Genomic DNA, 27979 nt, shown 5'->3' with positions numbered 1-27979 from the left:
GGATTATATTCATTGTAATCTGGATTATATTAGATACTATCTAAAATTTTTTTTACTCAGTATAATCTGGGATGATATCCAGTGTCATCTTATTCTTTCCGTGTAGTTTACAAACGGCTATTTTCCAGTAATATTAAAAACATACTTAAATTAATTACCACGATTGTATATATATATATATGAGTACAGTTATATATATTTTTTTTAATTGCTATAGTTTTTTGCAGTATTAAGCAATCATCTTCCGGTGAATGGGATACAAATTATGTACAAAATCAAATCTTATTGTATTTAACTTAATCTGATACATATATTACATATATATTAAACCACAAATATTCACACACGTATATATTTTACAAATATATATATATATATATATATATATATATATATATATATATATATATATATATATATATATATATATATATATATATATTTATATAAATATGAATATATAGATATACACCTACGTCTTGTATTAAAATAATAAAATGAAGACGAACTTACAGAAAATAGCGGTTAAAGTGTGAAAAACATTTTTAACTTCTATAATGGCTATTATATCAAGGTTGTGTGAAGAAAAAAAAAACTAACAAACGATTTATAGTGTCGATAATTATTCTAAAAAGTGGGCGAAAGTTTAAAATAAAATAATACTGCATATCTATCCATCTATGTGTATATATTTGAAGAAATGAAGAAAACTTTTTTGTCAAATGATAATGTAGCATGTAATTATTATTATTATTATTTATAAATTCTAATTTTTTATAAAAAAATTGGAATATATACATTAATTAATTAATTGATTAATTAATTAATGGACATTGAGTCTTTAAAAAAAAACAAAATGGTATTAGAATAAATGTCTTGTTAGTAATTAGTATAGAAAAACATATCGCTATTATATCATTAATCATTTATATAATTTAATTATTAATTATTAAATAATATTAATTATTAGGTTATTATTAATTGTTATAATGTATTGTCATATTATTGGTTGTCATCTTCGTCGACAGTTGATTATTATTATTGTTCAATTTATATATTTAGTTGATTATGTTTGTAAAAAAAAAAATTGTAACGACTGAAGGCGCTATCGCTGATAAATTACTCTCGTAAATTAATTAAATCACAAAATTTTTAATTACACATTTCTTCTGGCAATTAACAAAATTTATATACAATATTTATTTTGTAGAATAATTAATTTAACAAATTGCAGATAATTTTAAGTAATAAATATTTTTAAAAATGTGATGAAGATAAATTTATGGGAGTAATTAAAATGGCAATAGTCTTCAGGAGAGCCAAGTATTACCGGTGACATTTACCTGCCCCTCCCTACATATCAGATTGTAGTAAATCCAAACTATCTTCTGTCATATCAATGTATGTAGAATTAGTTAACTGATTTAATTGTCGGTGGTTATAAAAAAAAAATCCTACCCCTAAATCCGAGCTAGGGAGAATTTATTAATTAATTAATACTGAGTATTAATTAATTGTAAAGATATTAGCTCTCTGGGCTCGATAAATTCCCGTAAATTACCCGTCCCCACTAAATCCTAGTGTCCTCTCCATAATAATCTGGACCTGGAGCATTCAGGTCCTTGCTCTGTCTTCCCATCGCTGCGTCAAAAGACAAACTAGATGTAATATAACAAGATTTATTGATTATACATATAAATATAAATATATATATATATATATTATATACATATATATTATACAATATTAAAATACAAAAAAATAATACATGGAATATGATTTTTAACAACTGTATCATAACGGGTTGATTTTAATTTTTAATTGTTTTATATTTTAAGGATTTTTATTGGGTGGTAGATATATTAAAATTTATCATTATTGCTCGATAATAATTAGTAACAATAATTACTATTATTATTATTATTATTTTTATTATGATTAATTTCAAGTGTCTGACAAGTACTTCTCTATAGACAGTCGCGATACACACAGAATTATTAATCCGGTGATTTGCGAGCAACCACCCTCCCTTGATAATAAATTGTTCCCCGTTATGTCGCGGTACAATGCGTATAAATTTAAATTTAAATGTATTTTAATGCTATAGAGGTATAATTAGTACAATAATAACAATATTAATTATTTAAACACACAAGTTATTTCGAAATAACAATTTTGTCTAAAAGAAGAAATACATTAAATAAATAAACACATGTACACATTAAATTTATACTTAAAAAAAATTTTTGCGATGCCATTTAAAAAAAACTAAATTAAAATTTTAATTATTCATTTAAAAAATAATAATTATTATTATTAATTAGTACAATAATAACAATATTAATTATTTAAATACAAGTTGTTTCGAAATAACAATTTTATCTAAAAGAAGAAATATAAAAAAAAAAAAAAAACACATGTACACATTAAATTTATACGTCACTTACTAAAAGATTTTTGCGATGCCATTTAAATAAAAATTTTAATTAATTAATTATTTAAATACATTATAGCAAATACATTATTAAATTAATTAAAAAAAAAAAAAATAAAAATAATAATAATAATAATAATAATAATAATAATTAATTAATAAAATACAAAAAATAAATACAAAATATGTAAACGTAAAAATGTGCGTGTATTTATATACATTTATAAATATATAGGTATTTTATTTTATTTAGATATATTTAATATTTATAAATGTATATAATTACTTAGCATTGTACTGTATGTCGTACGCTCTAATGTTGTTTAAAGAGTTATTTGCGAGTCAATTATCTGTGCCTAGCAGCCCTGAGCACCCTACCAAGTGTACCACTGTCTAGATGAAAATCTAAATATACAAAATAATATAATAATACTAATAATAAAAAAAAAAAAAAATAATTATTATAATGATGATGAATAAAATGAATAAAAGGATAAAATACTTGAGCGAGTGAGCGAGAGAGCGAGAGGCTAGATGAAAACAATGGTGAACAAACAATAATTGCGATAAAGCATTTTAAGCGTAATTTTATTAAAATAATAATTATTCTGTATAATAGTCAGCACATAATAGTGATTATCTGTTCCTATTTTTTGGGAATCAGTTAATTTATTAACTTTATTTTTATCAAACAATTTTTCTTTTTTTTTTTTTAAATATTTTTATTTTTTTTTCTCGATTTTAAATTTGCCAAACAAATGTATTGCCTACTCGATTAGGGGTAAAATATATGAAATACAAGAGATTTTAATGAATATATTAAATAATTCATGCCTTAGATCCATTTTATTAGAATATATAATTCTCTTTTTTTTTTAAAAAAAAAAAAAAAAAAAAACATTCATCACACGATTGTTAATGTTAAATTAATGATCTTCACTCGCACTCACTCGCCAAATATTTTTAAATAAAAAATAAAATTTAAAAAATCAAACAATAAAATTTATAAAAGTCATTAACACAGACAGACACTAACAAATTGATCAACAAATACACTCTTTACTCACGACAAATAGCAAAAAATAACAGCGGAAGAAATATTGAAAAAAAAATTAATAATTTCTGTATAGAAGAAGAAATGCTTCTAGCTGCTAGTGTATCCGTAGAATATAAATTTATTTTAATTTAAGTTTTAAAATATAATAATAACAATTAATCATATATATTAAAAAAAAAATTCAGCCGCTATCACATACTCTGTAACACATATACACTGTAACATTATATTAACATATATTCTAAGGATTGATACATATGAATTCACATTAAAACATGTACTACTCTTATATTATCTATATATACATATCTCTATATATATATAAATAACCATTGATTAACAATTTTACACCCACACTCTATACCAATTAAAATCCAATTTCTCTTACCTTGATTAAAATATTTTTTACATTCAATATTAATTATTCTTCTTGAAAAAGAAGAAAAAAGAAGAAAACAATAATTATTACAATTAAATTAAAATAATGAAAGCAAAGGTAATGATCTAATTTGTAAATGAAAAAATGATCGATTGCTTTAGCTTGATATTTTATTAAAATTTATTTGAAGTCATAAGGAAACGTCATATTTACAACACGATACATCATCTTCACTGGAATACAATGTTAAGCGTGCATTATTTGTTATAAAAAAAAAATATATATATATATTTATGTATGTTGTAAAGGGTAGGCTTAAAAGTATCCTTTACGATTACAAATGTATATACAGGCTTTCATTGAAAGCATACAATAAGTATCGGAGTTATCTGTTACTGTTGTAATATCTATATATAAATATAAATATCAGACGGAAGAATAAGAGACGGGTGTATGGAGAATACAATAGCAGGAAGCCAATCATTCGATCAACGAGCCCGCTCCATTTCACGCAGAGCTTGAGTAGGTACTCCGGGTGCAGGCAAACCTCCGTCAGTATCTCCTCCAGCTTCTAAGTCATTACTACTTGCTTCAGCGGCTTTGAATCGTTTCCATTTTCCTAGTAATTAAAAAGTTATTAAATTCAATGGTACTTAAACTATTCAATACCTTGTTATTATTATTATTATTATTATTATTATTATTATTATTATTATTATTATTATTATTATTCCAGTGTTACACTCATCAAGAGCTTTCATTTGAGTACCCACATGCATTTTTTATATATTTTTCATATATATATATATATAAAATATGTGAAAAATTGATGTGGGTACTCAAATGAAAGGTCTTGATGAGTGTAACATCGGGATGAGCTTAAATTTTAAAAAATCTCAATAGTTGACAAGATACAAGGTCATTTCTTAATTATGTAGCTGGAGCTAGAGTAGATAATTATTTTAATAATAATAATAATAATAATGATACGACGGGTATATTTAAAAGTCGGAAATAAAAATGAGCAAAATATCAAAATTAAAAAGCAAAAAAAAAAAAGTTAAATAAACTGTGATACATTTTTAATCAATATTTATTCTATTAAAGTCTAAAAATTTCGGTAAAATATGACCTTAATATTGATATTCCTGGTTGCGTGTCGTAATTTAAAAGTTTCTGATTTTTATTATCGTGAGTAGACCAAAATAAAACCTCTAATGATTCTTATTGGAAATTTTACGCTCTAGAAATTTTGATAAAAATTTACATATCCCGCATAGCAATGATCCAATGATATTCAATTATATCATAAATTTAAAAGTATAATATAATAAAAATTATAATTTTTATTAAATAATTTATTTTTAAAATTTATACTTTAATTGATATTAAAATTAACTAGTATTTTACAATTTTTAATTAATATCTATAAAATCTCAAAAAAAAAATTTATAATTTACAATTAAATAATTTTAAACATTGATAAAAAATTTTTATTAAAAAAAAAAAATAGTTATCTTTTATTTCGATTAAATGAATTTTAATAAAATTCAAATAATTGTTAAAAATAAATCCCAGCGATTGCATCAAACAATGTAATTAAAAAAAAAAAAAAAATATTATTATTGTCTATGCTAATCTTTGTATAAAACAGCCCGTGTAAATTGTTTATTGACACATTAGATAACTTTGCCCTTTGATATTTTAATACAGAACCAATATATATATATTGATACTTACTTGCTAAACGTATCATGGTAACACCCCACCAAATACTCCAGCCCCATCCGACCAGACAAAAGAGCACAGTAAAAGCTTGGCTGACTCCAACAATAATATCGACAATAAACGCGCCCAATCGTGACCTGGCACTCGACGTCGCAGCAAACCGAGGTTGACCAACGCATAAATTAAACAACCCACTCCAGATAGTACCTGGAATCCAATTCAATACAATACAATACAATACATTATACAATATACAAAATACAATTGACACAATGTAACGCAATACAATAGACCAAAATACCTTTAACAATAACAATTATTAACGGCAATATCCTAATATTGCATTAGATTTGATTAGATAAATGAACAGCAATTATCGCTAATAGACGATTATCATTAATAGACTTGTCTAGATGATTAGACAGGAAGATAGACACCAGCCAATAGTTATATTACCTGTACCAGGAAGGAGGACATTCCAAACGAGGCAAAACCAGGCCAGTGGGACGGGAAGACAGGGAATGGCAGCCCGCATCACGGAGTTGTGCTCAATCAGAACATCCGGGATCTTGGATTTCTGCTCCTAATGGAACATTAATCACAGTAATAATCATTAATCACCAGTAATCTCATCACCAGTCTATAGTCAATAGTCAATAGTCTTCAGTCTTCAGTCTACCATCTTCACTCCATCAACTATCTCCTTGCTTCATTATCAAATTGATATCTCAATCTCAAATAAATTACACTGAGAATAAAAATTTATCTTTTTTAAAATTTCAAGCAATTTACTTTTTTGTCTGAAGAATTAATTAAAACTAGCAACCCTGCAGTCGCTATGAATAAATAAAATTTTGCTTGATTAAATAATGACTTTTGTTAAATTGCACTGTAATTTTTTAACTATTGACATTTTTAAAAATATAAGCTCATCCTGATGTTACGCTCATCAAGAGCTTTCATTTGAATACCCACATGCATTTTTGATATATTTTTCATATATTCATATATATAATATATATAAATATATAAAATATATGAAAAATTGATGTGGGTACTCAAATGAAAGGTCTTGATGAGTGTACCATCGGGATGAGCTTATTTTTTTAAAAATGTCAACAGTTGACAAGATAGCAATGTAAGTTCTTAATTATTGATAATTAATTTTTTCTCATATAATAACTATTGACTATTACTATATAAACAAAATAAAAAATTACCTCCGAGAGTGGCGGTGGTGCGACGCTCGTTAAACTGTGTTTGGCACGTATGTCCCTGGTGGTCTCTTTTTTCTTGCAGGAACACCAGCTGGGCAATCTGCACCAGCTTATTGGCTTGCATGGGAAGCAGCAGCTTTTTTCAGGTCGACAGCAGGTTGTCGTCTCTGCTGGAGCGATTCTCGACCCTGCTCGTACTTTTCTATTAATAAATAAATAAATCAATACAATTAAGATTTAAAAAGAAGAAATGATAAAAAATATAAAATTTAAGTGAAGAAATAAATACCTGCAGCAAGCTGGCTTGAAGCAAGACCAAGCGCTGGGTTTTTTGGTCTTGGCACTCTTGGGTTCTTGCTGCTGCTGCTGCTGCTGCTGATTAATCTGACTCAGCTGTGCAACATTCTTCTTGTGACTCCGAAAATTAAAGCACTTCATATTTCTTCCCTTGGCTTTAGTATTGCTCCAACGATCCTGCAGCCGCTTAACCGCGGAATTTCTCCATTTAAGGAACCTCTCTCGCCTGGTAGAAGCTGCTCCAAGCTGGCTGGTGTCCGTTGGTTGAATAACTGCGACTGTCGGCTCGGTCACCTCCACGATCCTGTCGACAGGAATGAACAATGGTACATCTAATGAAAAGGTCAAGGGCGAAAGAACTTCGTCGACCCGCTTAAAACTTTTGCCCCTCATTTTAAAGTTTTACTCGGAACTGTTTGTTACATTTTATTTTAATTGTTCTTCATAAGAAAATTTCTTCTTTAATTAATAAATAACTCCTTATTTTTATTATTAATTAAATAATTAGTTAATCAATTAATTAATTAATGCTACGCGATTTTTTGGTTAACGGTAAACAATTTTTGAGCGACTTATTCAGCACAGTTTACCACGTAAAACGATCGGTCGCATTGGACGTCGGCTACTCGAAGATTGCGGCGCACCCCAATGTCCGCGGTTGGTCAGTCTTAAGAAGGGGACTTAGGGAGACCCGGTCACGCAAAGATTTAACTAAGAATCGATATCCTACCCTGACTTTTGTTCGGCTTGACGTTCTCGTGTCTTGAATAAACCGTGTTTACTTCTATTCACCTACTCTACAGCCCACAAGCTTCAGCTATACTTCACGCCCGTCTCCTACTTCCTCTTCACCGGTAGATCCTTCATGCCGAGGCCCATTTCACCTGCCAGGTGACATACATATATTACGTTATTTACTTTGCGAATATCCTGCGCTGAAAAGAAGCTATGTACCTTTATACCGATGACTAATTCATTAATTATACAATTTTTTTTTTTTTATTCAAGAAAATACTTTTGAAGAAATTAAAAAAATTTTTTTTTTTTTATTTTTAGGTCAAATTATGTTTTGCTGATATTTGCGGTGAAATTTAGAATAATTTTATTTAAGCAACAAGTTTTTATTTTTAATTATTATTTAAGGATTTTTTTTAATGTAAATAAAAAACTTTTACCAAAAAAAAAAAAAAAAAAAAAAATTGTGGTCTGATTTAATATTATTAATTAATTTGCAATAAATTTTAAATTTAGTGTTTAAGAATAATAATAATAAAAATAATTTTTTACATTAATATGATTATTGATCTTAAATATTTAATTTTATTTGTGTTTATAATAAAACTAACTATTTTTTTGTAAATATTTTATACAAAATATCCTTGAATACTAATTAAAAAAAATTTATAATTTTCATCTCATAAATATCTCTTAACTAGATTTTATTTACCCGCTTAGATTTTCAGGTTTAACTTCAGTAATAATTTTCAATGTAAAATACTATTTATACAACCACCACTTTTTATCACAAAACATTAATTTCACGCAATTTAATCATTTAAATTAATTACTCAATATTTATTCAACCATAAACAAATATCCAATTTATTTGAATGAGTTCCTATATAACTTTTACTTAATCCAAACAAATTTCAGCCTATTAAAATAACAAAAAAAATATTTAAAACAAATGACATAAAAAAATTTTCTATTTCTTCTTTTAATTTTTCTTCTTAAAATCTTATAACTTTGCCCTGGTTATGGCAATTTCTTCCTTCTCTTCTCGAGTTGCAAACTAATTACCCTCCCCTCTCGTTTAATTTGATTTTATTCAAAGGACCTTGGCCGCACGCGACGTCACGACGTTCATTTTCACCCTGAGCGATAACACATGGGTGAAGGAAAATAAAAATTACCAATTGGTCAATTGTGTTTCACCCGCTCTGCCCTTGTAAAAATTTACGTTCATACTTTGATCGATTATTTTTTGCCGACTAGAGGTTTATAGGTGTTAAAAATCTGACCCACGTGTCAAATGACTCACCCACAATTAGCTCTCAGCAAAAATCAGTTACTTTGTTCTTATCTCTATTAAAAATAATAAAAATAATAAGAATAGGAGCTGAGAAAAAAATTCCTGCATTTTCTTATGTCCGAGCGTCCATGCAAATCGGGCAGATCGATAGTCGTCGTTGGAACAAGCTCGCACGCTCGAGGTCAAGAAACTCTGGACGTTCTATAGGAGAATTTTATCGTCTTCAGGTTGATCATAAAGACGTACTACGAATAAAACTTTTCTTTTTCTTCCAACCAACCAACTAACTAACACGCTGATAACTTTTTCCATTTAAATAATCAGATACCGTGAGGCTAAAAAATTATTTTTATACAATTAATTATTCCCAACAATTAACCACATTATTAATATTTAAAATAAACAATTAGCGAAATTAAAAAAAAAAATTAAATAAAATAGAGTACCGTTTATTTAATTGCAATAAACCAGAGTTGTTTATTTAAGATCTAAGGTCTTGAGATGGTAGATTAAGCTCAAGTCAATAATTTTCTTGAAACGTTTGAATTAAAATAACTCATTTTGATAAGTTTCTAAAAATAATATTACTTTACAAAGTGCTGTTTAGTTAACTTTAAATTAAAGATATCCTAATCCGGTCTACAGAAATTTCGCCACGCATCGTTACAGTCACGAACACACATCACCATACCATGGCTAAAAAACAATATAGTTTTCTTTCCGCATTATTAATTTAAATAGAAAATAAAATTCTTAAATGAAAGAGAAATTAGCAATAATTATAATAACTTTATCAAAAGTTATTAATCTGATGAATTAATAAATATAATCTTACCTTTTTTTATTTTTAATTACAATATTAAATTATTTTACAACAATTTAATATTGCAAATAAATAAAAACTAATAAAATAAAATACTTACGCTGATTCGCCATTTCGTTGGCTCTCGACATTCATCACATTGCCGCTGAGTGTTTCAATCTCCTGAGAACGCTTAACAACATGAGTACCGCGTTTTTCCCTAGCAGAGGAAACCCCTCTGACAGTATTAAGACTAACTCCGGTGTCCGTTGAGCGAATGCTCTCCACAGAGCCGGTTGATAACCCATTTGAGGACTTGAGAGAAGTTTCACTTCCGTGGTTCCGTCCTTTATCTCTTCCCTGATCAGTCCTCTCATTATTCCCCGATGAGACGTTTTCTTGACGTTTATCACTGACAGGATTAAGCGAGCCGGCAGCTTCAATAGCTCTATCAGTTTCATCAGTTTTCAATTTTTTATCACCTTCATCCAATGAACGCTCAGCTTTTGTTTCTTGAATCTTTAAATCTTCCCGAGTTTTCTTCTCTTCGTTACCATTTCCGACTTTGACAACAGCTTCGACATTAATTGGCTCTACAACTGCCTGAACTTCCTGAACTTCTGCTGATTTATCTTCGGGCTTAGTTTTCACATCTTTGCTTTCTTCTTTAGTTTTGATTTCTTCTTTAGCTTTAGCTTCCGGGTTATTATCAACTTTACTGTTACTATTAGGCTTTATCTGTTCCGGCAAACTCTTTTTATCATCCTTATTATTACTATCATTATTAGAAATAACAACAGCAGCTATTTCAGTAACAGTACTGTCAGGAATAATATTCGTAGCGTCAATTTTAAGCGGCTGGACTGCTGTTGTGGTCGTTGCACTAACGACACTCTTAGTTCCTTCACCTTTTGTCGGGTGTTTAAGAAGATCTATTAATCCATGATCGTTTTCCTTTTTGTCCGAAGATTTATCAGCTGATTTACCAGCTGAAACTTGAAGAGCTGGGACTGGCGTTGAGGTTTCCGCGCTACCAATTACAATAGACTCGTCGGTGGTAGTAGCAGGCACTGAGGAAGATTCAGAAGATAACGTTGGTGAATTTATTTCTTTTTTATCATCGCTATTATTATCTGAAATCTTAATAAATCTTCGACCTCCACCTCCGTTATTGCTAGCGACGCCTCCAGTAGCAAAAGCCGAATAACGAACTGGTATTTTCGTTGGCGATCGATTTATCTTTTTATCCGGGGATTTACCAGCTGGATTTCCATTAGCCTTTCCAGCAACTCCAGCTTTATTACCTGTAACTACACCACCGGATTTTACATTTGTTGCATTGTTTTTGACACTTCTGGTGGAGGGTTTTGCTCCGCGTATCGTCTCTGCTGGACGGGTTTTTTTTGCTGGAGTTTTCAGAGAGCTGGAGCGAGGAATTTTGTGGACATAACGACCTGACCGGCGTTCCCATTTATCACGTTCTTTATTCTTTAGATTAACACGATGTGAAGACAGGCCACCTCGTGGTTGGGGGATCAGACTTTGTTTCCTTGGACTATTTCCTTGTGACAATGATTCTAAAATTAATAAAATATTAATTAGATATTTTATTTATAGTAAATTATAAATTATATTGAAATTGAAAGACATGTGATAATTTTTTTAACAAATAAAATTTTCCAGACTAAGTTTATTTTTAAAGAAAAATTTAATTGTTAATTATAATTATAAAAAATAAATAAACTTACTGGGCTGAATAAATCGGCGGGCAGGTACGGGAGGACTCTGAGGTCTAGATTGTGCATGCGGAAGCGGGCCTTTGAAGCCTCTAGGCCGGAATGGCGAGGACCTACCACCAGGAATCACCCTCGTCGGAGACAGAGGACTCCTGATGATCCTCTGCTCGTGCGTTGGCGATCCGCCGACAGACCTCGAGGTCGGCTCGATCGCGTCCGCAAGAATAACAAAGCTGGATCTGCGGTGTGCTCGGGTCATCGAAGATGATGCGCCTGATATCTTGTACGGTTCGGGAGCTCGCGGAGGCTCGGGTATGTCCAGGTAGTACTGATGATGAACATTGGCACTGGGGTCCAGAAGACGGAATCCTATATGGTCATCATCTATCAGCCGCGGTCTGCGATATCTTCTCGTGTCTTCTTCGAAACCGTCGAATCTTCGTCGCATCTTTTTTTACGCCACCAGAACTTCATCTGTAACTAATTATTTATTTGTTATTATTATTATTATTATTATTATTATTATTATATAAGCTTGCGCTATAAATCAATCTGTCAAAGTACTTGTACCGCACTACTATTCTCTGTCATTGCTGGAGTCATAGTAATAGTAATAGTAATAGCAATAGTAACAGTCATAGACTCTCATGACCCTGCCAAAAAAATTTATTACCTATGTTTATGTATATTTATAATCGTTCTTACTTGTCAAGATTTAAATTATTGATACATATATCAAAACATGACCCCGTGTTTTTTTTTTTTTTTTTTTTTTTTTTTTTTTAAATTTTTTACCTCATTTCCGATTTATTAATATTTCATTTTATAATTATTGCCATGCTGAAATTTTTTTTCTTCAAGTTTGTGCTAATTTATTTATGACATTATATTTAGCTGTCACTTTATTATTTTTTTATTTTATGATGACATTAAATTAAATCAAGCAAATTTTTTCCAAAAAATTAGATTTTGTATTTTTTTTAATTTCTAAATGTCATTTTTTTTTGCTATAATTTCTTTGTTAAAAAAATAATAAATTAATTTTCATTAAAAATTTAATTTTAATAATTTTTATACTTACATTTAATATTTAAAAAAATTTTTTTAAAACTTTAACCTAAAAATTGTGACAAGTGATTTTTTTTCACACCCTAAAATTTATTATTATTATTATTTTTCTTCTTTTAGTTGTACAAAAAAACTTCCGTTTATTCTCAAAAAACAGCTGTCAAATTTATCCAACAAATTAATACCTGTAATTATTCTTCTTAAAACTTCTTAGCACCTACCACAAAACAATTAAATAATTATAATCCCCTATCGCACAAAGATAAAAATAAAAATAAAAATACCTTTAAAAAATATAATAACTCATAAAGTCACGGTCGACAGTCAAAGAGAAATCTCGTTAGCATGTTTTTTTTTTGTATTTTATTTTATTATTTTAAATTTCTCCAAGTAATCGATTTATACAAGGACTTGAGCTTATAATAATTGATAATAATTGCACCTGTCATTTTTTTAGTTCTTCTCAGGACTAACCACAAATTTATCTTCAATAAAATCTAAATCAGCGCTAATGCAAATTTAAAATGACAGATTACCTGATACTCTGAAGAAAGAAGAAATATTAAAATAGTAAGAAGAAATGCTCAAAATGAACTCACCTGACAGTTGTTATTGGACGCGACACCGTCTCGAGCAAGACTCTGGACTTGCACACACGCGGAGTCATTCGAGGGTACTGTTTCGAGAAACAAACTAACTGGTGAGAGCTTGGCTCGGCCGTTCTGACTGACCGACCAGCCAGCCAGCCAGTCGGCGAGAACACTGGACTTGTAAGTATCAAACAATAATGTATGTTACGTGTAAGAGTTTTATAGTAATAGTAGTTTTACTTTGCAGGTGTACAGACACAATATAACTACGCACACAAAAATTAATTTAGCAGATATTTGGTAACTTTTGCAACAAATAGGTTATATAAAAAAAAATTGACATTTAGAAATTTTAAAAAATCAAAAATGCAATTTTTTTTAACAAAAAAAAAATTTTAAAATAGTAAACTTATTAAAATTAATTTAGCAAATGTTTAAAAATTTTTATAACAAATAAATTATGTCAAAAAAAAAAAAAATGACATTTAAAAATTTTTAAAAATAAAAAATGCAATTTTTTTTTAATTATTTTTTATAACACTGAAGTTGACTTATGTAAAAATTTTTTTAAATATTTATAGCAATTAAATTATTATTAAAAAAAATTAAATTAAAAAGTTTCACATTTAAAAATTAATAAAAATTACAAGTGAAAATTTTTAGAAGCATTTTTTTATTGTAATTGATTTATTAAAAAAATTTTTTAAATTATCAGCTGACTGCTAACTTCAGTATTATTATTTTTTTTAACAAAAAAAAATGGTAAAGTGACAACTAACTTATTAAAATTATTTTGCAGATGTTAAAAATTTTTGTAACAAATAAGTTGTCAAAAAAAAAAAAAAAAATTAAAAAATGTAAAAGTGACAGCTAACTTTAAAGTCATTCACAACACTTTGCTTCAACACCTGCTGATATGACTGTCACCACGAACCACTAGCAAGTAAGTAAACGCCGAGGATTACTCTCCGTAGGATTTAAGTATACCGAGAACTAAACAACCCCTTTACTTTTTTCGACTGGCCAGAATAGAGAGTTTAGTTGGATACGCGTGCTACATTACCGCCAAAAATACACGTGGATTGTCCTACATCCACTATCAACTTGTTCAGCTGCTTGTATTAATAATACATGTCATTAAATATTTAAAAGCATCTACATAATTTATAGCGTTTTACAAGTAAGTGATAGTCGTCTAACGTATTACTGTCATTAAATTTCTCTTTGCTTGTTACTTCCTAACTTATATTTCGTAATTTTCATTTTATAATTAACAAGCATGATGAGGCCATTTCTTCCGTTCTGGCTCCGGTGAGCAAGCGGAACATTTATATTATTAAATATTTTACTTGTACTTCACTTGTAAGTACACAGTGTTTTATGTGTTTTATGTGCAAGAAGAAATAAAAAATAATTCGATGTAATTTAGCCAAAACTGGGTCAACTATTAGGACTACTATTTTCTGGGTCTGGTGGTGTAAAATTCCCACTTGGAGTAATCATCCAGCTCAATGTGCTAAATAGTACAATCATTGCGCTATATCTGTATTGACTTTCAATTACTTAAACATTAGCTTGATTGAAGTTAAAATAGGGCTGGGCAATAAACTCAGCTATCAATGTGTCTTGGATCTCTTTTAAATTACCAAGATAGAATCTGACCTTTTTTTTTTTCTTATTATGATAATTATTCTCTGGTTTAAAAAATAGAATTTAAATTGTATGCAAGCACTTACTTATATATCTGATTATTTTTTTGTTTTTATAAACAAATTACATAGCTTCACTTGTTATTACAAAAATTTATTTTAAAATATTCTTCTAGTATGAAATTTAATTATTGTGAAAGAATTATTAATAATAAAAAAATTTCTTTTTTATTGTAACTATTGTTAGAAAAATTTATTTAAAAATTAAAATAAAATTTTTGACACTTTCACTTGAGCGTGAAAATTCTTTTGATCTTTATTTTAAGCTGAATAAATTTACGGTTTTATTACTTATTTTTAATATAAAAAAGTAGTACTTAAGAATCAAAGGTTTCTTTTATTACTTTTACGTATTGTTAGAATATTTAAAACTTTCACTCGGACATTTTTTTTTCACATTTTAAATTTGGGTATTTTAGAATAAATTTTTGTCAAATTACCATTTAAAAAAAAAATAAAAGGATTATTTTTTTAATTTAATTTGTAAAAAAAAAAATTGAGTAACATCTTCACTGATAAAAAAACAAAGGATAATTTTTTCCTCGATTGCAAAAATAAATAAATATTAAACACATGACATAATCGCTTTGTAAACTTATGAAAAAGTAATCCTTGTGTTATTTATCTACAAATCAATTAAAATAATGTGTAACAAATAATTAGAGCATGCTCAAATATATTTATTCCATTAACTTCCGTATATACAGATATCGGGTTATTTAACAAATATTTTCCAGCAAAAAAAAAAAAAAATACATTGAAACATTTTTAAAATTAGCTTAGAAAAAAAACAAAAAAATTTTTAACTAGTGTAATTAAAATACTTCTAACCGAGTAAGAGGTAATTATAAACTAGAGACCGATGACGCGGCCTTTGGCATCGAAATAGTCACACTTTTTTCAAGCTATCAATTGTGTTTTGTGTGTTGCGGTAATATATAATAGTAATAGTAATACTGCCTAATGATCCCAGTATAATCGAGCAACACTTAAGCTTCAACCTCAACAGTAATAATAATAATAATAATAATAATAATAATAATAATAATAATAATAATAATAATAATAATAATAATAATAATAATAATAATAATAATAATAATAATAATAATAATAATAATAATAATAATAATAATAATAATAATGATAATAAGGGTAGCTTATAATCAACCATGGTATTGTCATAATGTTTATATTAGCATACAAACCACATGAGTTTATTTAATATTCATTGTACCCTGGATAATAATTTTCATACAATGTTTTTTTAATATTGATTTTCTTTCAGATTTTATTTTATTATTATTATTATTTTTTTTTTTTTTTTTTATTTATTTATTATAGCAACAGCGGTACTTATTAAACTTCCGGCTAAATAAATTACGTTTTGTTTTTTTTTTTAATAACTTCTTAGCATAAATATTTTCTCTCGATTTAGTTTATTGATGTAGGATGTGTGCATTTATTTATTTTTAAAACTCCAACTAAAGATGCATAATATCACGTATTTAATGAGAGAAAATTTTCGATTTTATAGGCCGAATAATTCATTTTTTTTTTATAAGCGGTTTTGCATAAATTAGCTTTTATGTTTGCTACTTAATTATAATTTATAATTTTAATATAATTAAATATATTTATATATTTGATTAATTTATGCAATCAAAGCCCGAAAGTTGACTTCTATACAGGTATTTATAAATATTTTATTTTCTTGAGGTAATTTCAATTATAAATATATAGTTTCATTTTTTTTTCCATTACTTTATAATTATACTTTAGTTTTTTAATAAAATGATAATGATCTAGAGTTCAATAGTTTATAAATTACAACGATTTAAAGTAAAAAATCTTGTATAAAATTACATTTTAACAGCTATAATTTTTAAACTATTAAATCTAATCAATCTACAATAATAATTAATCTATAAAAATTGCTCAAACTTAAAATAATAATTAAAATTTCGGGCTTTAATTACTATATTTATCACTTAATAATAAATACGGCAAAGAATTTGCATCTGAAATAAAATATTGTACAGAATTGCATTCACAAGTCAACAGAGTCGATGATGCAGAACAAGGAGAAGAAGAACAAGAAGAGGAATAAGAAGCAGCAGTAACAGCAATATTAATAATATGTATAATAGCTCGACGTTATGTGTTGGCTTCCGTCTTATCACTAATCTTCTGCATATTTATTTTTTTGTGATCTTTGCGATACTTTTCAATCGTCAGATCCGCATTAACGCTAGTAGGCAGATGGAGCGCACGCGGATCAAGACTGGCAGCTAGTTTTAAATAAGTTTCCTCCATTTCTTTGGTTATCTTAACTTCGCAATCCAAGTCACTTTCAGTAACTTTTTTTTCATTGCTACTTCTCCTACTTTTAACTCCTACTCTTCTTTCGTCTTCATCGCCGTCGTCCTCATTTGTCGAGTCAAAACAAATTAAATCTTTAACTTGCTCATTGACAATATGCTCAAAATTTTTTTTACCAGACACATGAGTTTTTACAACTAATTCATTAGCAATACCTTTTTTACTATCAAACGTTGATTTAACAGAAACAGTTTCGTTATTATGCTCGTTATTTTCATCAATATTTGGTATTTCAATAATACAAGATGATTTTGTGCTTTTTATACTTTGTGGCTGTGTTGAATGTGTTAAATTATTGGATGTGCTTGGCTTTATACCAGTATTATTATTATTATTATTATTATTATTATTATTATTATTATTATTATTATTATTAATATTACTACTATTACTACCATTAATAGTATTATTATTATTATTATTATTGTTATTTATAATAACATTATTATTAATACTATTATTATTACTGTTTCTTGTATGAGGAATTTTAGTAACTCCAACAGAGGATTGAACCCACTCAGCGACCCTCTGTAATTGCGTAGCGTCGTTCGATAAAATAGGAAGAGCCTCTTCGCTGCTAGTAGACAGTGATCTCCCAGAGTGTGTTGACTTTGCGAGGTTGTGTACAAGAGCAGTATTTGTTTGATTGGCACTTCCACTGCCGCTTCCCGAGCTCGTGTAAAGGACTGTTTGATATTGTCCAGCATTGTCTAGCAAAATATTCTTGGAGCCCTCACGACTAACACGCATCAAGCAATTTCGAGGGCCAATAACCCGATCACCTTTACTCACCGGATTGAGTAATCGTCGTTTCTCGTTGTTAATCTGAACCAGGTCACTGGAGCTGCTGGAGGGTTCCGAGCTGGACATCAGAACACTGTCGTTGCTAAAGCTCGGGCTCACCGCAAAGTCCGGAGTTTGATTGGCGCTTTCTTCATTTGATACTTCAATTACAGTCACTTGATTGTTGTGATTATTATGACTGTTAATATTATTATTATTATTATTATTATTATTATTATTATTATTATTATTATTATTATTATTACGAGGTTCTGTTTTCCAAATTCGTTCATTAATAACGTCCAAGTGTATGTCACTCTTACTATTTGAATTTGAGATTACAGTTGTACCTTCTAGCTGGGGGAAATTCAATTTCGATTTGGTCCAATTATTTTTCCATATTCGCTCGTTGATTATATCAACTGGATTAACTTGACCCTGTGATTTAGGTATTACTATATTGTCAACCGGAATTTCTATCCTCTTGGGCTTGTTATTTTGTTTTATTTTAAGCGTTGATTTAGATTGACGTTCAATTTTCATTTTTGATGGCGAATCTTGATTTATTTTTGTGCATACGCCTGTTTTATTAGCATTCAGAGTTTGACATTTTATTTCATCACTTCTGCATAAATCATAATCATAATTATTATTATTGTTATTATTGTTGTGATTATTGTTATTATTATTGTTATTACGATTATTATTATTATTATTATTATTATTATTATTATTATTATTATTATTATTATTATTATTACTATTGTTATTTGGACTAGTTTGCATGTTGCAAATAATATCATCAGGAGATGTTTGTGTGTGCGAATCGACAATTAAAATAGATTTATGACAAACACACGTCGAACAATGTTTTGCGAGGATACGTTCTCGCTCCCGATCCTCCAAGACTTTGGCCATAATTGCAGCTGATACAACGTCTATTTGCGGTTTACCGTCGTCGCTCTCGTCATCGCTGTGCTTGTCTGGGTTTGTTTTAGTTATGTTATACACCATCGCCGTCGGGGGAAACGTTGATATTGGCACAGTAATGCTCTTCACATCCGATTGTGACTGATCACTCGAACGACGCTTTTGACTCATGTAATGCTTTACTCTCGATTGCACTTCTATGGGTAGCTGAAATAAAATTGTTTTAATTATTATTATTGATTTTAATTAATGCTGAAAATACTTCAATTAATGACAGTCATTTTATCGAAAACTCGAATTGTATTAATTAAATTAAAAGTATTTTGTTAATTATTTACATAATTAAAGGCAAGTTTAATTTAGTGGTTGATAATTTGATTAAATAAAATCGATGTGTTACAGAGACAAACTATATATATTTCAATATTGATTAAAATATTTAAATTTTAACAATTAACTGCTTGACGGAGATTTATAAATTTTTTAGATCTCCATAATTCAATTTTAGAGTTTTATTAACGTTTTATTGGAGTAAAACAAAATAAATTTCTTGTTAAAATTCGGTAACAACCGCTGAATATTGAATTAGTCAATTAGTCGATACTTTTTCGCTCGATATATAAAACTGTGTGTTTTTAAAATAAAAGTTTTATTTAGCAATTAATCACATAGAGTTCAGCTTCATTTACACAATGGTTCAGCAAGATTATTCAGAGTTACCAAACTATCATAGTTGAAAGTACGATAAATCGTTTATAAGCGTAATTAGAATTTAGAGCCAATTACTTAAAATCTCCACACAATAGAGGTTTTCCTAATTCCGTAAATTACGACAATTATTACATAAATTTTAATACTTAAAGTATAATAATAATTTATATTATTAAGAGAAGAAAAATTCTGCTAGTGTATATATTAAATTAAAAATTGATACGAATTAAAATTCATACTTTCTTTAAATTTTAAACTCGATAAAATTATTCATTAAATTTCGCTGGAGAAATCGATATATGCAATTAACAATTATATAATTAAATATTAATAAAAAAATTAAACTTACAGAGTCATATTTCTGTCCGACAAAATTGGATGGCTTACACTGTAGCGATTGAATAGCCAAGTTCATGTCAGCTCTATATCTCGCCTGGAATAAATCAAAAATTTGAATAATTCACGGCTCTATTTTTAAAAATTAAAATAATAAAATAAAATTACATTGTCTTGAGATAAGCTATGGATCGTCAAATTAGCATCAGCTAATCGATGTGACAGGGTTGCAATGTCCTTAATAAAGGCACTCTTCTCAGTCTCACATTTATCAACAAGTTTCAGCAGCTTGTCTTCAAGGTTTTGATTGACTTTAAGCATCCTCTTCTGTGCCTCCATCAGTCGAGCGTGTTTCTCCTCTGATAGCCTGAGGTCTATCTTCATCGACGCAAGCTTCCCATTTGGAAATTTATCAACCTCCTTTAAATACTGTGTCTCTATTTTCACGATATAATTTTCTTTTTCCTTTAATTTTTGACGCAGCTGCTCTATTTCCGCGTGCAAGTGTACGTCGCTGAATCTGTTTGCGTTTATTGTGCATTTTACACAAGTGCATTCCTGTAATAAGCAATCAATTAGTAAGAAAATAAAATTAAAAATAAACAGTTATAATAATAATAATAAAAATAAATAAACAAATTACAGGTAATTTAATAATTATATAATTAACATCAAAATTAAATAAATCTTTCAAAGTAATTTAAAAGTTAAATATTTTTTAAATTACAAACAAACAACAATTACTGTAACTTTTAAACTATTTTACAAGTTTTACTTTTTAACAAAGTTTAAAAAAAAAAAAAAAAAGTTTAGACATCAATTCCAGATTATTATTTTCACGTTTAATTTTTTTTTTTTTTTAATATACTATAATAATAAATATTATACATTATTTGTTATTCTTATCAAATCATAAATATTTATCCGCATTATGGATATATTAAAAAAACTCCAAAGACCTTGAAATTATCAACCTGTAGATTAATATAATAATTAATAACAACAACAAAGAGTAATTGGATTTATGTCATAATAAAAAAGGTAATGATGATGATGTGTAATTTTAATTAATTAAAAAAGGAAAAAAATAATTATCCAGATGGAGATTGTAAAAAATAATTTTATAAATCTCATTACCTACATATATCAATAATAAATCAATTGAATTAGTGTGTAGACATACCTTGCATTTTTCCGACATGATTGACTTTTTTCAATAAAACAAAAATAATCAGTCAATAATAAAGCTATTAAATAGGATATATTTGTCATAACCCTAGGATGCTATTGAACAGTAAAAGTAAATTTAATCCAAAAATTAACGATTGTGATTTTAGTAAAAAAATACATATTTCCACTTCATTGTTTAAATACCGACACATTTAGAGTTTAAACAATAATTCACGGTGATAATTTTAACAGCGAGTTTGTAAAAAAATTTATTTTATTAAAGATTTAATTCTTGGCGACATGATATAAATCTGCTTTTTATCTTATATTTTTTTGACACTCATAAAAGAGTGAAATATCTTCCGGAGACGTGGGGAACAATACACACGTTTAATCGCGCATACGTGTGCGCCCACCATGTTTTTTTTGACAGCTGCGCATGCGCTCTCTTATTTCTTCACTTTTGATCTGCGCATGCGCCGATACTACGCGCGATATTTGTAATTGACTTTTATACTTCTTTAACGAATTTTATTATCAGAAATCTTGTATGTTTTTTCTTCTTATCTATTTAATTAGTGATAAAATGACGTTTCTAATTAAATAAAAAATTTAATTATCAATCATTGAAGAAAAATATACTAAATATTTTTGTCTAAAAAATTGATAGATGTTTGTTAATTTCAGCATTTATTTCTTCTTAAAATAATCAATTTTATTATTTTAAATTATTCATAATAAACACCCGCTGCAATTCCAATAGCATAAAATTGTGAATTTTCAAAAACATATTTTGAATAAGTGTCGCGTTGATCATCCCAAAGAAATCCCATTGATTCATGGATCCCCTGGCTTGCTTTTTCTATAATACTGATCACCACAATATATTTATACCTTGTGATTGTTAAAAAAAAAAAAAAAAATTTAATCAATTATTATTATTGTGTGTGGTAACAAAAGAATTTACCTGTTGAAATCAGACTTGTAAATTTGTTTTTTTACTTGTATAGCGATATCTTGACACAACTGAAGACAAAGAATGGGATTATATGTTACGCCAGTGAGCTTTGTTGACATAATATTTTTTAATATTTTATCGACGATGTTGTGCGAGAAAGGATTCGTTGACTCTAGTTGATAAGTATTTTGGTATCGTGGAACCTGTTAAAGTGAGTTATCAGTAATCGTATATGTGTTTAGGAATTAAGAATTATTAATAACAATGATAATACTAAAGTCAGCTGTTTTTTTTTATTTTTATGAAAATTAAGTTATTAATTAGAACTAAAAAATATTTTTTAAAAATTGCATTTATAGTTTTTTACAAATGAAAATTTTTTTTTGTTTGTAATAATAATAATTTAATTTTTAAATAACAATAATAAATTGTATGACACTAATTTCTTCATGTATCACTTATTAGGTTGTCATTTTTAAAAAGAAGATATAAAAATATTTAACTAAAGTAAGTAAACTTGTGAAAATTATTCATAATAAAAATACCTTGAAGCCGGCTTTGCCAATTCTGAATGCAATGCTGCCGCGATGGATTCCTAATGACAATAAACTGCCAGGACGTGATTTGTTTGTTGATGTCTGTGACAGCCCCCGCTGGATTGATAATTTTGAAGTTTTTGATAATGTCTTCTGACTCGCTTCATTAAAAGAAGAAAAATATAAAAAAATAACTATTAATCTTACTTAAAAATTATAATTTTATAAAAACTTACGTGTTGACATTTTTGCGCGTTTAATTTTATTTAAAAAAAAAAAAAAAAAAATGAAAATCTTAACCTCAAAATTAAAAAATTATCTGTCAACTTTAAATTGAAAAAACATTTGGACTTTTTTGTATTTTTAATTGGTAAAAAAAAATATAAATAATTTTGAGATTATAAAAATTTAAGTAAGTAAATTTATTTTAATTTTACGCAATAATTATTTTATTATTTTTGACCTTAATTAATATTATTATTAAATTTTTGCTACAGAGTTTAGGTAAAATTTTGTAAAAAAAAAAATTATTTATTGTAAATTTAAACTGCGCGCGTTTTTATCGGGAGCAGATGGAAGTGACGTACTGAAAAAAATACCATCCGTTACTTACACAGGCAAGTACGTGGTTAATGACATTCAATCAGTGACTTGTAACAAATACAAAGGCGTTTTTATAAATTGATATAATATACGTAGAATTTCGTATGAAATACACCAGTGTATGAAATCATAAGCATAAAAAATAGTGGATGATTCACGTGACAATTATCAGGTGTCAAAAAACAATTAACCTGAAATAATATTGATAAAAAGTATTTATATTATTGAACTAGTGAATCAACGTGTGTGTTGTAGGATGTTTCAGAGATCACCAAATTTCTATCAATTACTCGGTGAGTAACCTTCATTTACTTTTTACTGTTATTCATTAAATTAACTCTAGCTTTAATGTCTGCTTTATAACAACGTAATTTTATTTTTTAGACAAAGCTACAAGCCATTTGCATCTCGACCCTGACTGGCCGACGATTTTGCAAATTTGTGATCTTATACGTCAAGGAGATATACAGTATATTATTTTATTAATTTAATTATTGTTTATTATTATTATTATGACACTATTAATATTTTAATAATGCGCATATTTAATTTTTTTAAGGCCAACACAAGCTCTCGCGGCGATAAAAAAAAAGATCACCAACTCTAATCCTCACGTATCTCTTTTTGGTCTTCTTGTAAGTTATTATTTTATTTATTTTATCAGGTTGCGGTCAACCAGTCAGATCGACATTTCGAATTATCGAAACTTTAGAAAATTATGACACTGAAGTTGCCAGATATTAAAAATTTTTTCAGAATTTTATAGCAATTAAATTAGTACAAAAAAATTAAATTAAAAAGTTTCACATGTGAGAATTAATAAAAATCACAGTTATTAATTTTAAAAATTTTTTTAGTAAATTAATTACAATAAAAAATGCTTCTAAAAATTTTCACTTCTAATTTTTATTAATTTTCGCTTGTGAAACTTTTTAATCAATTTTTTTATTTTTCTTTAATTTAAAAATAAACTAGATCTGAAAAATTATTTTTTAAAAATTTTTTGGAGCTTTTAAAGATGGAATAAATTTTTCTTGTTGAAATTGATGTTAAAAAAATTATAAAAATTATGACAAGTTCCTCAATTTCAATATTATTATTATTTATTAATGTCTGATGTTTGTTATTAGGTACTAGAGTCATGTGCGAAAAATTGTGGAAGTTTGATCCATGATGAAATAGGTACTAAGCAGTATATGGAACAGTTGAAAGAACTGGTTAAAACTACAACTCACGACGACGTTAAAAATAAAATACTTGGATTAATTCAAGCTTGGGCGTTTGCTTTTAGGAACAGTCCTAAATATACTGCTGTTAAGGTAAATTGTTTCCTATTTGTTAAAAAATTAATTACAATAAATAAAATTTGATAGTAAAAATGAAAAAATACTTGAAAGTGTAACTAAATTATATTCTTAATTAATAATTAATTAATTAAAAATTTTAGGATACTATGAACATAATGAAAGCAGAAGGTTACGTATTTCCCGAACTAAAAGAAAGTGATGCAATGTTCAGCGCAGATACAGCACCCGAGTGGGCTGATGGAGAAGTTTGCCATCGTTGTCGTGTTGCCTTTAGCATGGTACAACGTAAACACCACTGTAGAGCTTGCGGGCAAGTTTTTTGCGGTCAATGTTCTAGTAAAACATCGACGTTGCCGAAATTTGGCATTGAAAAAGAAGTAAGAGTTTGTGATGCTTGTTACATTATGATCAATAAACCCAGCAGTGCTTCCACGAAAGAAACTGATTTGCCAGTCGAGTATTTGAGCAGTTCACTTGCTCAGCAGCAACAAGTAAGATATTGTTATTATTTTAAGTACCATATAACAACATTATCTTGATTGATTTTTTTTTTTTTTTTATCATAACTTCTTTATTGAGTTAATAAAAAAAAATGCCAGAGTCACAAGTGAATCAGATGACTGTCAAATAAAATTCATAGATTAATTATAAAATTTTTTTTTTTTTTTATATTAATAATTTATTAATTTTTTTAAAGGTACCACCACGGAAGTCAGAAGAAGAATTGCGTGAAGAAGAAGAACTGCAGTTAGCCTTGGCATTAAGTCAAAGTGAAGCTGAACAGAAGGAAAAAGATAAAAAACGCGTTACAAATGCATACAAAAATAATTCTACAATATCTCGGGCAACTTACTCCCCTCCACCGTCACCAGTATGTTTTATTTATTTTTTATTCTTTTTTGAAAAAATTATAAGACATAAAAAAAAAGATAAAGGGCTTATATCTTCAAAAATTTCAATACACAATATACAGATATTAAATTATTAATTTATTTATTTAAAATTTACTAATTATAATTTTTAGGGTCCTAGTCCTTCAAAAATTCACGAGGAAGAAACCGACCTAGAGTTGGCCAAATATCTAAATCGAAAGTACTGGGAACAAAGACAAATAGTAAATGACGAGCAAACTGGAGGTTCACGTGCTGATGTAACGAGTCCATCTGCTCCCAACATCGGTAGTCCGATGCCCCAGCGGATTGTCGTAGCCAAGCAACATAATGGTGACATCGACGTCCACTTGGACGATTTTGTCAGCAACTTGCGATCACAGGTCGAAATATTTGTTAACAGAATGAAGAGTAATTCATCGCGTGGCAGGTCGATCGTCAATGATAGCTTCTTCCAGAGTTTGTTCATGAATATCACCGCTATGCATTCTCGACTGCTGAAGTACATACAGGAACACGATGACACGCGAGTCTACTATGAAGGTCTGCAAGACAAGCTAGCGCAAGTCAAAGACGCTAGAGCTGCGCTGGATGATTTACGCGAGGAGTATCGCAATAAGTTGCGTCGTGAAGCTGAAGAGGCTGAAAGACAGAAGCAGATGCAAATGGCCATGAAGTTGGAGATCATGAGGAAGAAAAAACAAGAGTATTTGAACTACCAGCGACAGCTGGCCTTGCAGAAGATTCAGGAACGAGAACGAGAGCTTCAGATGAGACAAGAGCAACAGAAGCAACAGTATATGATGGGTAATTTTTTTTTTTTTTTTAATAGGTTTATTTTTTGTAAGTTGAGTTTTTTAAAATTTATTTTATTTATTTAATTATTTTTAGGTGGCTATCAAACGGTTCCTAATTATATGGGACCGTCTCAAGGATCGCCGATTCGTCATGTACAGTATCAAGTTCCGGGTACTAATTACAACCCAATGTCTCCGACGAGCCAAGGCGTTTATTCATACGGACCATCGTCTATGGGTCCGTATCCGATTTCTAATTATTCAATGCCGCAAATGGGATCTCTTCCTCCTCATTTGATGGCTAATATGCCAGCTACTCAAGATCAACCGCAATCTGGTCCCAATGAATCTATGATTCAACAGAGAGAAAATATGGCTCCTGCATCGCAACCTGGAATGGTAAATTACTGGAAATTTTGTTACTTTATCATATATAATAATAATAATAATAAAGTTTAATCTAATCCTTGAGATTAAATTAGCAAATTAATAATAGTAATTTTTTTTTTTTTTTTTTTTTTTTTTTTTTAAATTAAAAATAGATGCCAATGACAAATGTCCCATCGATGACACAAATCCCTGGAACTGGATCCCACCCGATGACACTCCCAGGTCAACACGGACCATCAGCAGGGCACATGCCACCTCGCATTGGCCCTCAGTCAACTGACATTTCTCAGGCAGTGCCAGCGGGTGCTTCTCAAATTGGGTCGAGTCAAGCTGGGATGCACGGCCCTCCGGGGCACATGGGAATTCCTCAAGCGCCGAGTAGTGCCCAAATACCTCAAGGAATTCCGCAACAGATGCCTCAGCATGTCACAGCGGGTAGTAATATTCCACCGACACAAGCTCCAGGATCAATTCAAATGCCTGGTGGCGGTGGAGGTGGTACCAACGGCGCTTCTCCGCAGATTTCTCAAATCCAAATTCCATCGCAATCTATCCAATATCCAGCCTCGGTTGTCTCGACATCGGTTGTTCCATCAGCACAAACAGAGTCGCGCCAGAATGACGTTAAAAAGAATGATGATAATACCGCTGAGCTAATATCTTTTGACTAAAGCACTTGCATTTTTATTATTATAATTATTATTATTACTATGCAAAATATTTCCGAGATATTTGTATTAACATTTATGTATGCTATCATTATTATGATATGATTAAAATTATTATTCATAATTTATCTCAAAATTTAATTATTTGGAAAGTTTTGGAACAATTTTAAAGAGGCAATTTTATGAAATTAATTAGCAAATATTTAAACAGTTTTTTTAGAATATTAATTAGGCATAAAAAATTATTTTTTAAAAATTGTATGTAAAATTTTTTAGAGCTTTTGAAGATAAAATTTACGTAAATATTTACAAGTGCGGTCAATTATTTTCATTTTAATTTTTTTCAATGAAATTTCCATTTGATTCTATTGACATATTTTTTTATTTGAAAAATACATAAAAAAAAAATGAATAATTGAATAACAAGCAGAATAAAAAAAAAAATTAAAAAATATTAATTTTTCACCTA

At 28.4% G+C, this 27979-nt stretch overlaps 4 protein-coding genes and 1 long non-coding RNA gene across 6 annotated transcripts; 2 read left to right on the top strand and 3 right to left on the bottom strand.

Moving 5' to 3' along the window:
* Positions 1–1408: 1408 nt before the first annotated feature.
* On the bottom strand, positions 1409–13485 carry Stum (mechanosensory transduction mediator stumble). Of its 2 annotated transcripts, none has more exons than XM_074242569.1 (8): positions 13350–13485; positions 11695–12162; positions 10068–11523; positions 7105–7416; positions 6819–7017; positions 6055–6181; positions 5611–5805; positions 1409–4489 (listed from the first exon to the last, which is right to left on the bottom strand). In XM_074242569.1, exons 2-8 carry the CDS (start codon positions 12128–12130, stop codon positions 4359–4361), a joined length of 2856 nt encoding a protein of 951 aa, XP_074098670.1. In that variant the 5' UTR covers positions 12131–12162; positions 13350–13485; the 3' UTR covers positions 1409–4358. The 2 variants fall into 2 exon arrangements, with proteins under 2 accessions (XP_074098670.1, XP_074098671.1); XM_074242570.1 differs by having other exon boundaries at positions 11695–12156; positions 13350–13469.
* Positions 13391–14917, top strand: LOC141527213 (uncharacterized). Its single transcript, XR_012479159.1, has 5 exons — positions 13391–13520; positions 13588–13640; positions 14140–14283; positions 14368–14520; positions 14742–14917. It is a non-coding gene; the product is annotated as an uncharacterized LOC141527213 (long non-coding RNA).
* Positions 14918–15708: 791 nt separating this feature from the next.
* On the bottom strand, positions 15709–21882 carry LOC141527485 (uncharacterized). The gene is made up of 4 exons (XM_074243004.1): positions 21375–21882; positions 20360–20749; positions 20205–20288; positions 15709–19351 (listed from the first exon to the last, which is right to left on the bottom strand). Exons 1-4 carry the CDS (start codon positions 21390–21392, stop codon positions 17207–17209), a joined length of 2637 nt encoding a protein of 878 aa, XP_074099105.1. The 5' UTR covers positions 21393–21882; the 3' UTR covers positions 15709–17206.
* A 152-nt stretch (positions 21883–22034) lies between these two features.
* On the bottom strand, positions 22035–23297 carry LOC141527490 (dynein light chain Tctex-type 5-like). The gene is made up of 4 exons (XM_074243011.1): positions 23092–23297; positions 22865–23016; positions 22329–22522; positions 22035–22255 (listed from the first exon to the last, which is right to left on the bottom strand). Exons 1-4 carry the CDS (start codon positions 23099–23101, stop codon positions 22090–22092), a joined length of 522 nt encoding a protein of 173 aa, XP_074099112.1. The 5' UTR covers positions 23102–23297; the 3' UTR covers positions 22035–22089.
* A 192-nt stretch (positions 23298–23489) lies between these two features.
* On the top strand, positions 23490–27638 carry Hrs (Hepatocyte growth factor regulated tyrosine kinase substrate). The gene is made up of 9 exons (XM_074243005.1): positions 23490–23751; positions 23843–23927; positions 24018–24093; positions 24589–24777; positions 24906–25256; positions 25463–25636; positions 25790–26462; positions 26547–26851; positions 26995–27638. Exons 1-9 carry the CDS (start codon positions 23715–23717, stop codon positions 27511–27513), a joined length of 2409 nt encoding a protein of 802 aa, XP_074099106.1. The 5' UTR covers positions 23490–23714; the 3' UTR covers positions 27514–27638.
* Positions 27639–27979: the final 341 nt, after the last annotated feature.

Source organism: Cotesia typhae, unplaced genomic scaffold, assembly GCF_013202065.1.
Source record: "Cotesia typhae breed Kobodo isofemale line unplaced genomic scaffold, CoteBio_Ctyphae contig_4, whole genome shotgun sequence".
Lineage (NCBI taxonomy): Eukaryota > Metazoa > Arthropoda > Insecta > Hymenoptera > Braconidae > Cotesia > Cotesia typhae.
The sequence above is the reverse complement of the archived record's forward strand: the minus strand, read 5'-3'. Positions and strand labels throughout refer to the sequence as shown.

Coding starts and splice junctions, on each gene's coding strand:
- LOC141527485 (XM_074243004.1), bottom strand. Junction 20,289..20,359: donor ATAGCTTATCTCAAGACAAT/GTAATTTTATTT, acceptor GATTTATTCCAG/GCGAGATATAGAGCTGACAT. Junction 19,352..20,204: donor TCGGACAGAAATATGACTCT/GTAAGTTTAATT, acceptor ATTTTATTTCAG/CTACCCATAGAAGTGCAATC.
- Hrs (XM_074243005.1), top strand. CDS start 23,715: ATGTTTCAGAGATCACCAAATTTCTATCAATTACTCG. Junction 24,094..24,588: donor TATCTCTTTTTGGTCTTCTT/GTAAGTTATTAT, acceptor GTTTGTTATTAG/GTACTAGAGTCATGTGCGAA. Junction 24,778..24,905: donor CTAAATATACTGCTGTTAAG/GTAAATTGTTTC, acceptor TAAAAATTTTAG/GATACTATGAACATAATGAA.
- Stum (XM_074242569.1), bottom strand. CDS start 12,130: ATGCGACGAAGATTCGACGGTTTCGAAGAAGACACGAGAAGATATCGC. Junction 7,417..10,067: donor CAACGAAATGGCGAATCAGC/GTAAGTATTTTA, acceptor TCCTGTCGACAG/GATCGTGGAGGTGACCGAGC. Junction 7,018..7,104: donor TTCAAGCCAGCTTGCTGCAG/GTATTTATTTCT, acceptor ATTTATTAATAG/AAAAGTACGAGCAGGGTCGA.
- LOC141527490 (XM_074243011.1), bottom strand. Junction 22,523..22,864: donor TTGGCAAAGCCGGCTTCAAG/GTATTTTTATTA, acceptor TCACTTTAACAG/GTTCCACGATACCAAAATAC. Junction 22,256..22,328: donor TACAAGTCTGATTTCAACAG/GTAAATTCTTTT, acceptor AACAATCACAAG/GTATAAATATATTGTGGTGA.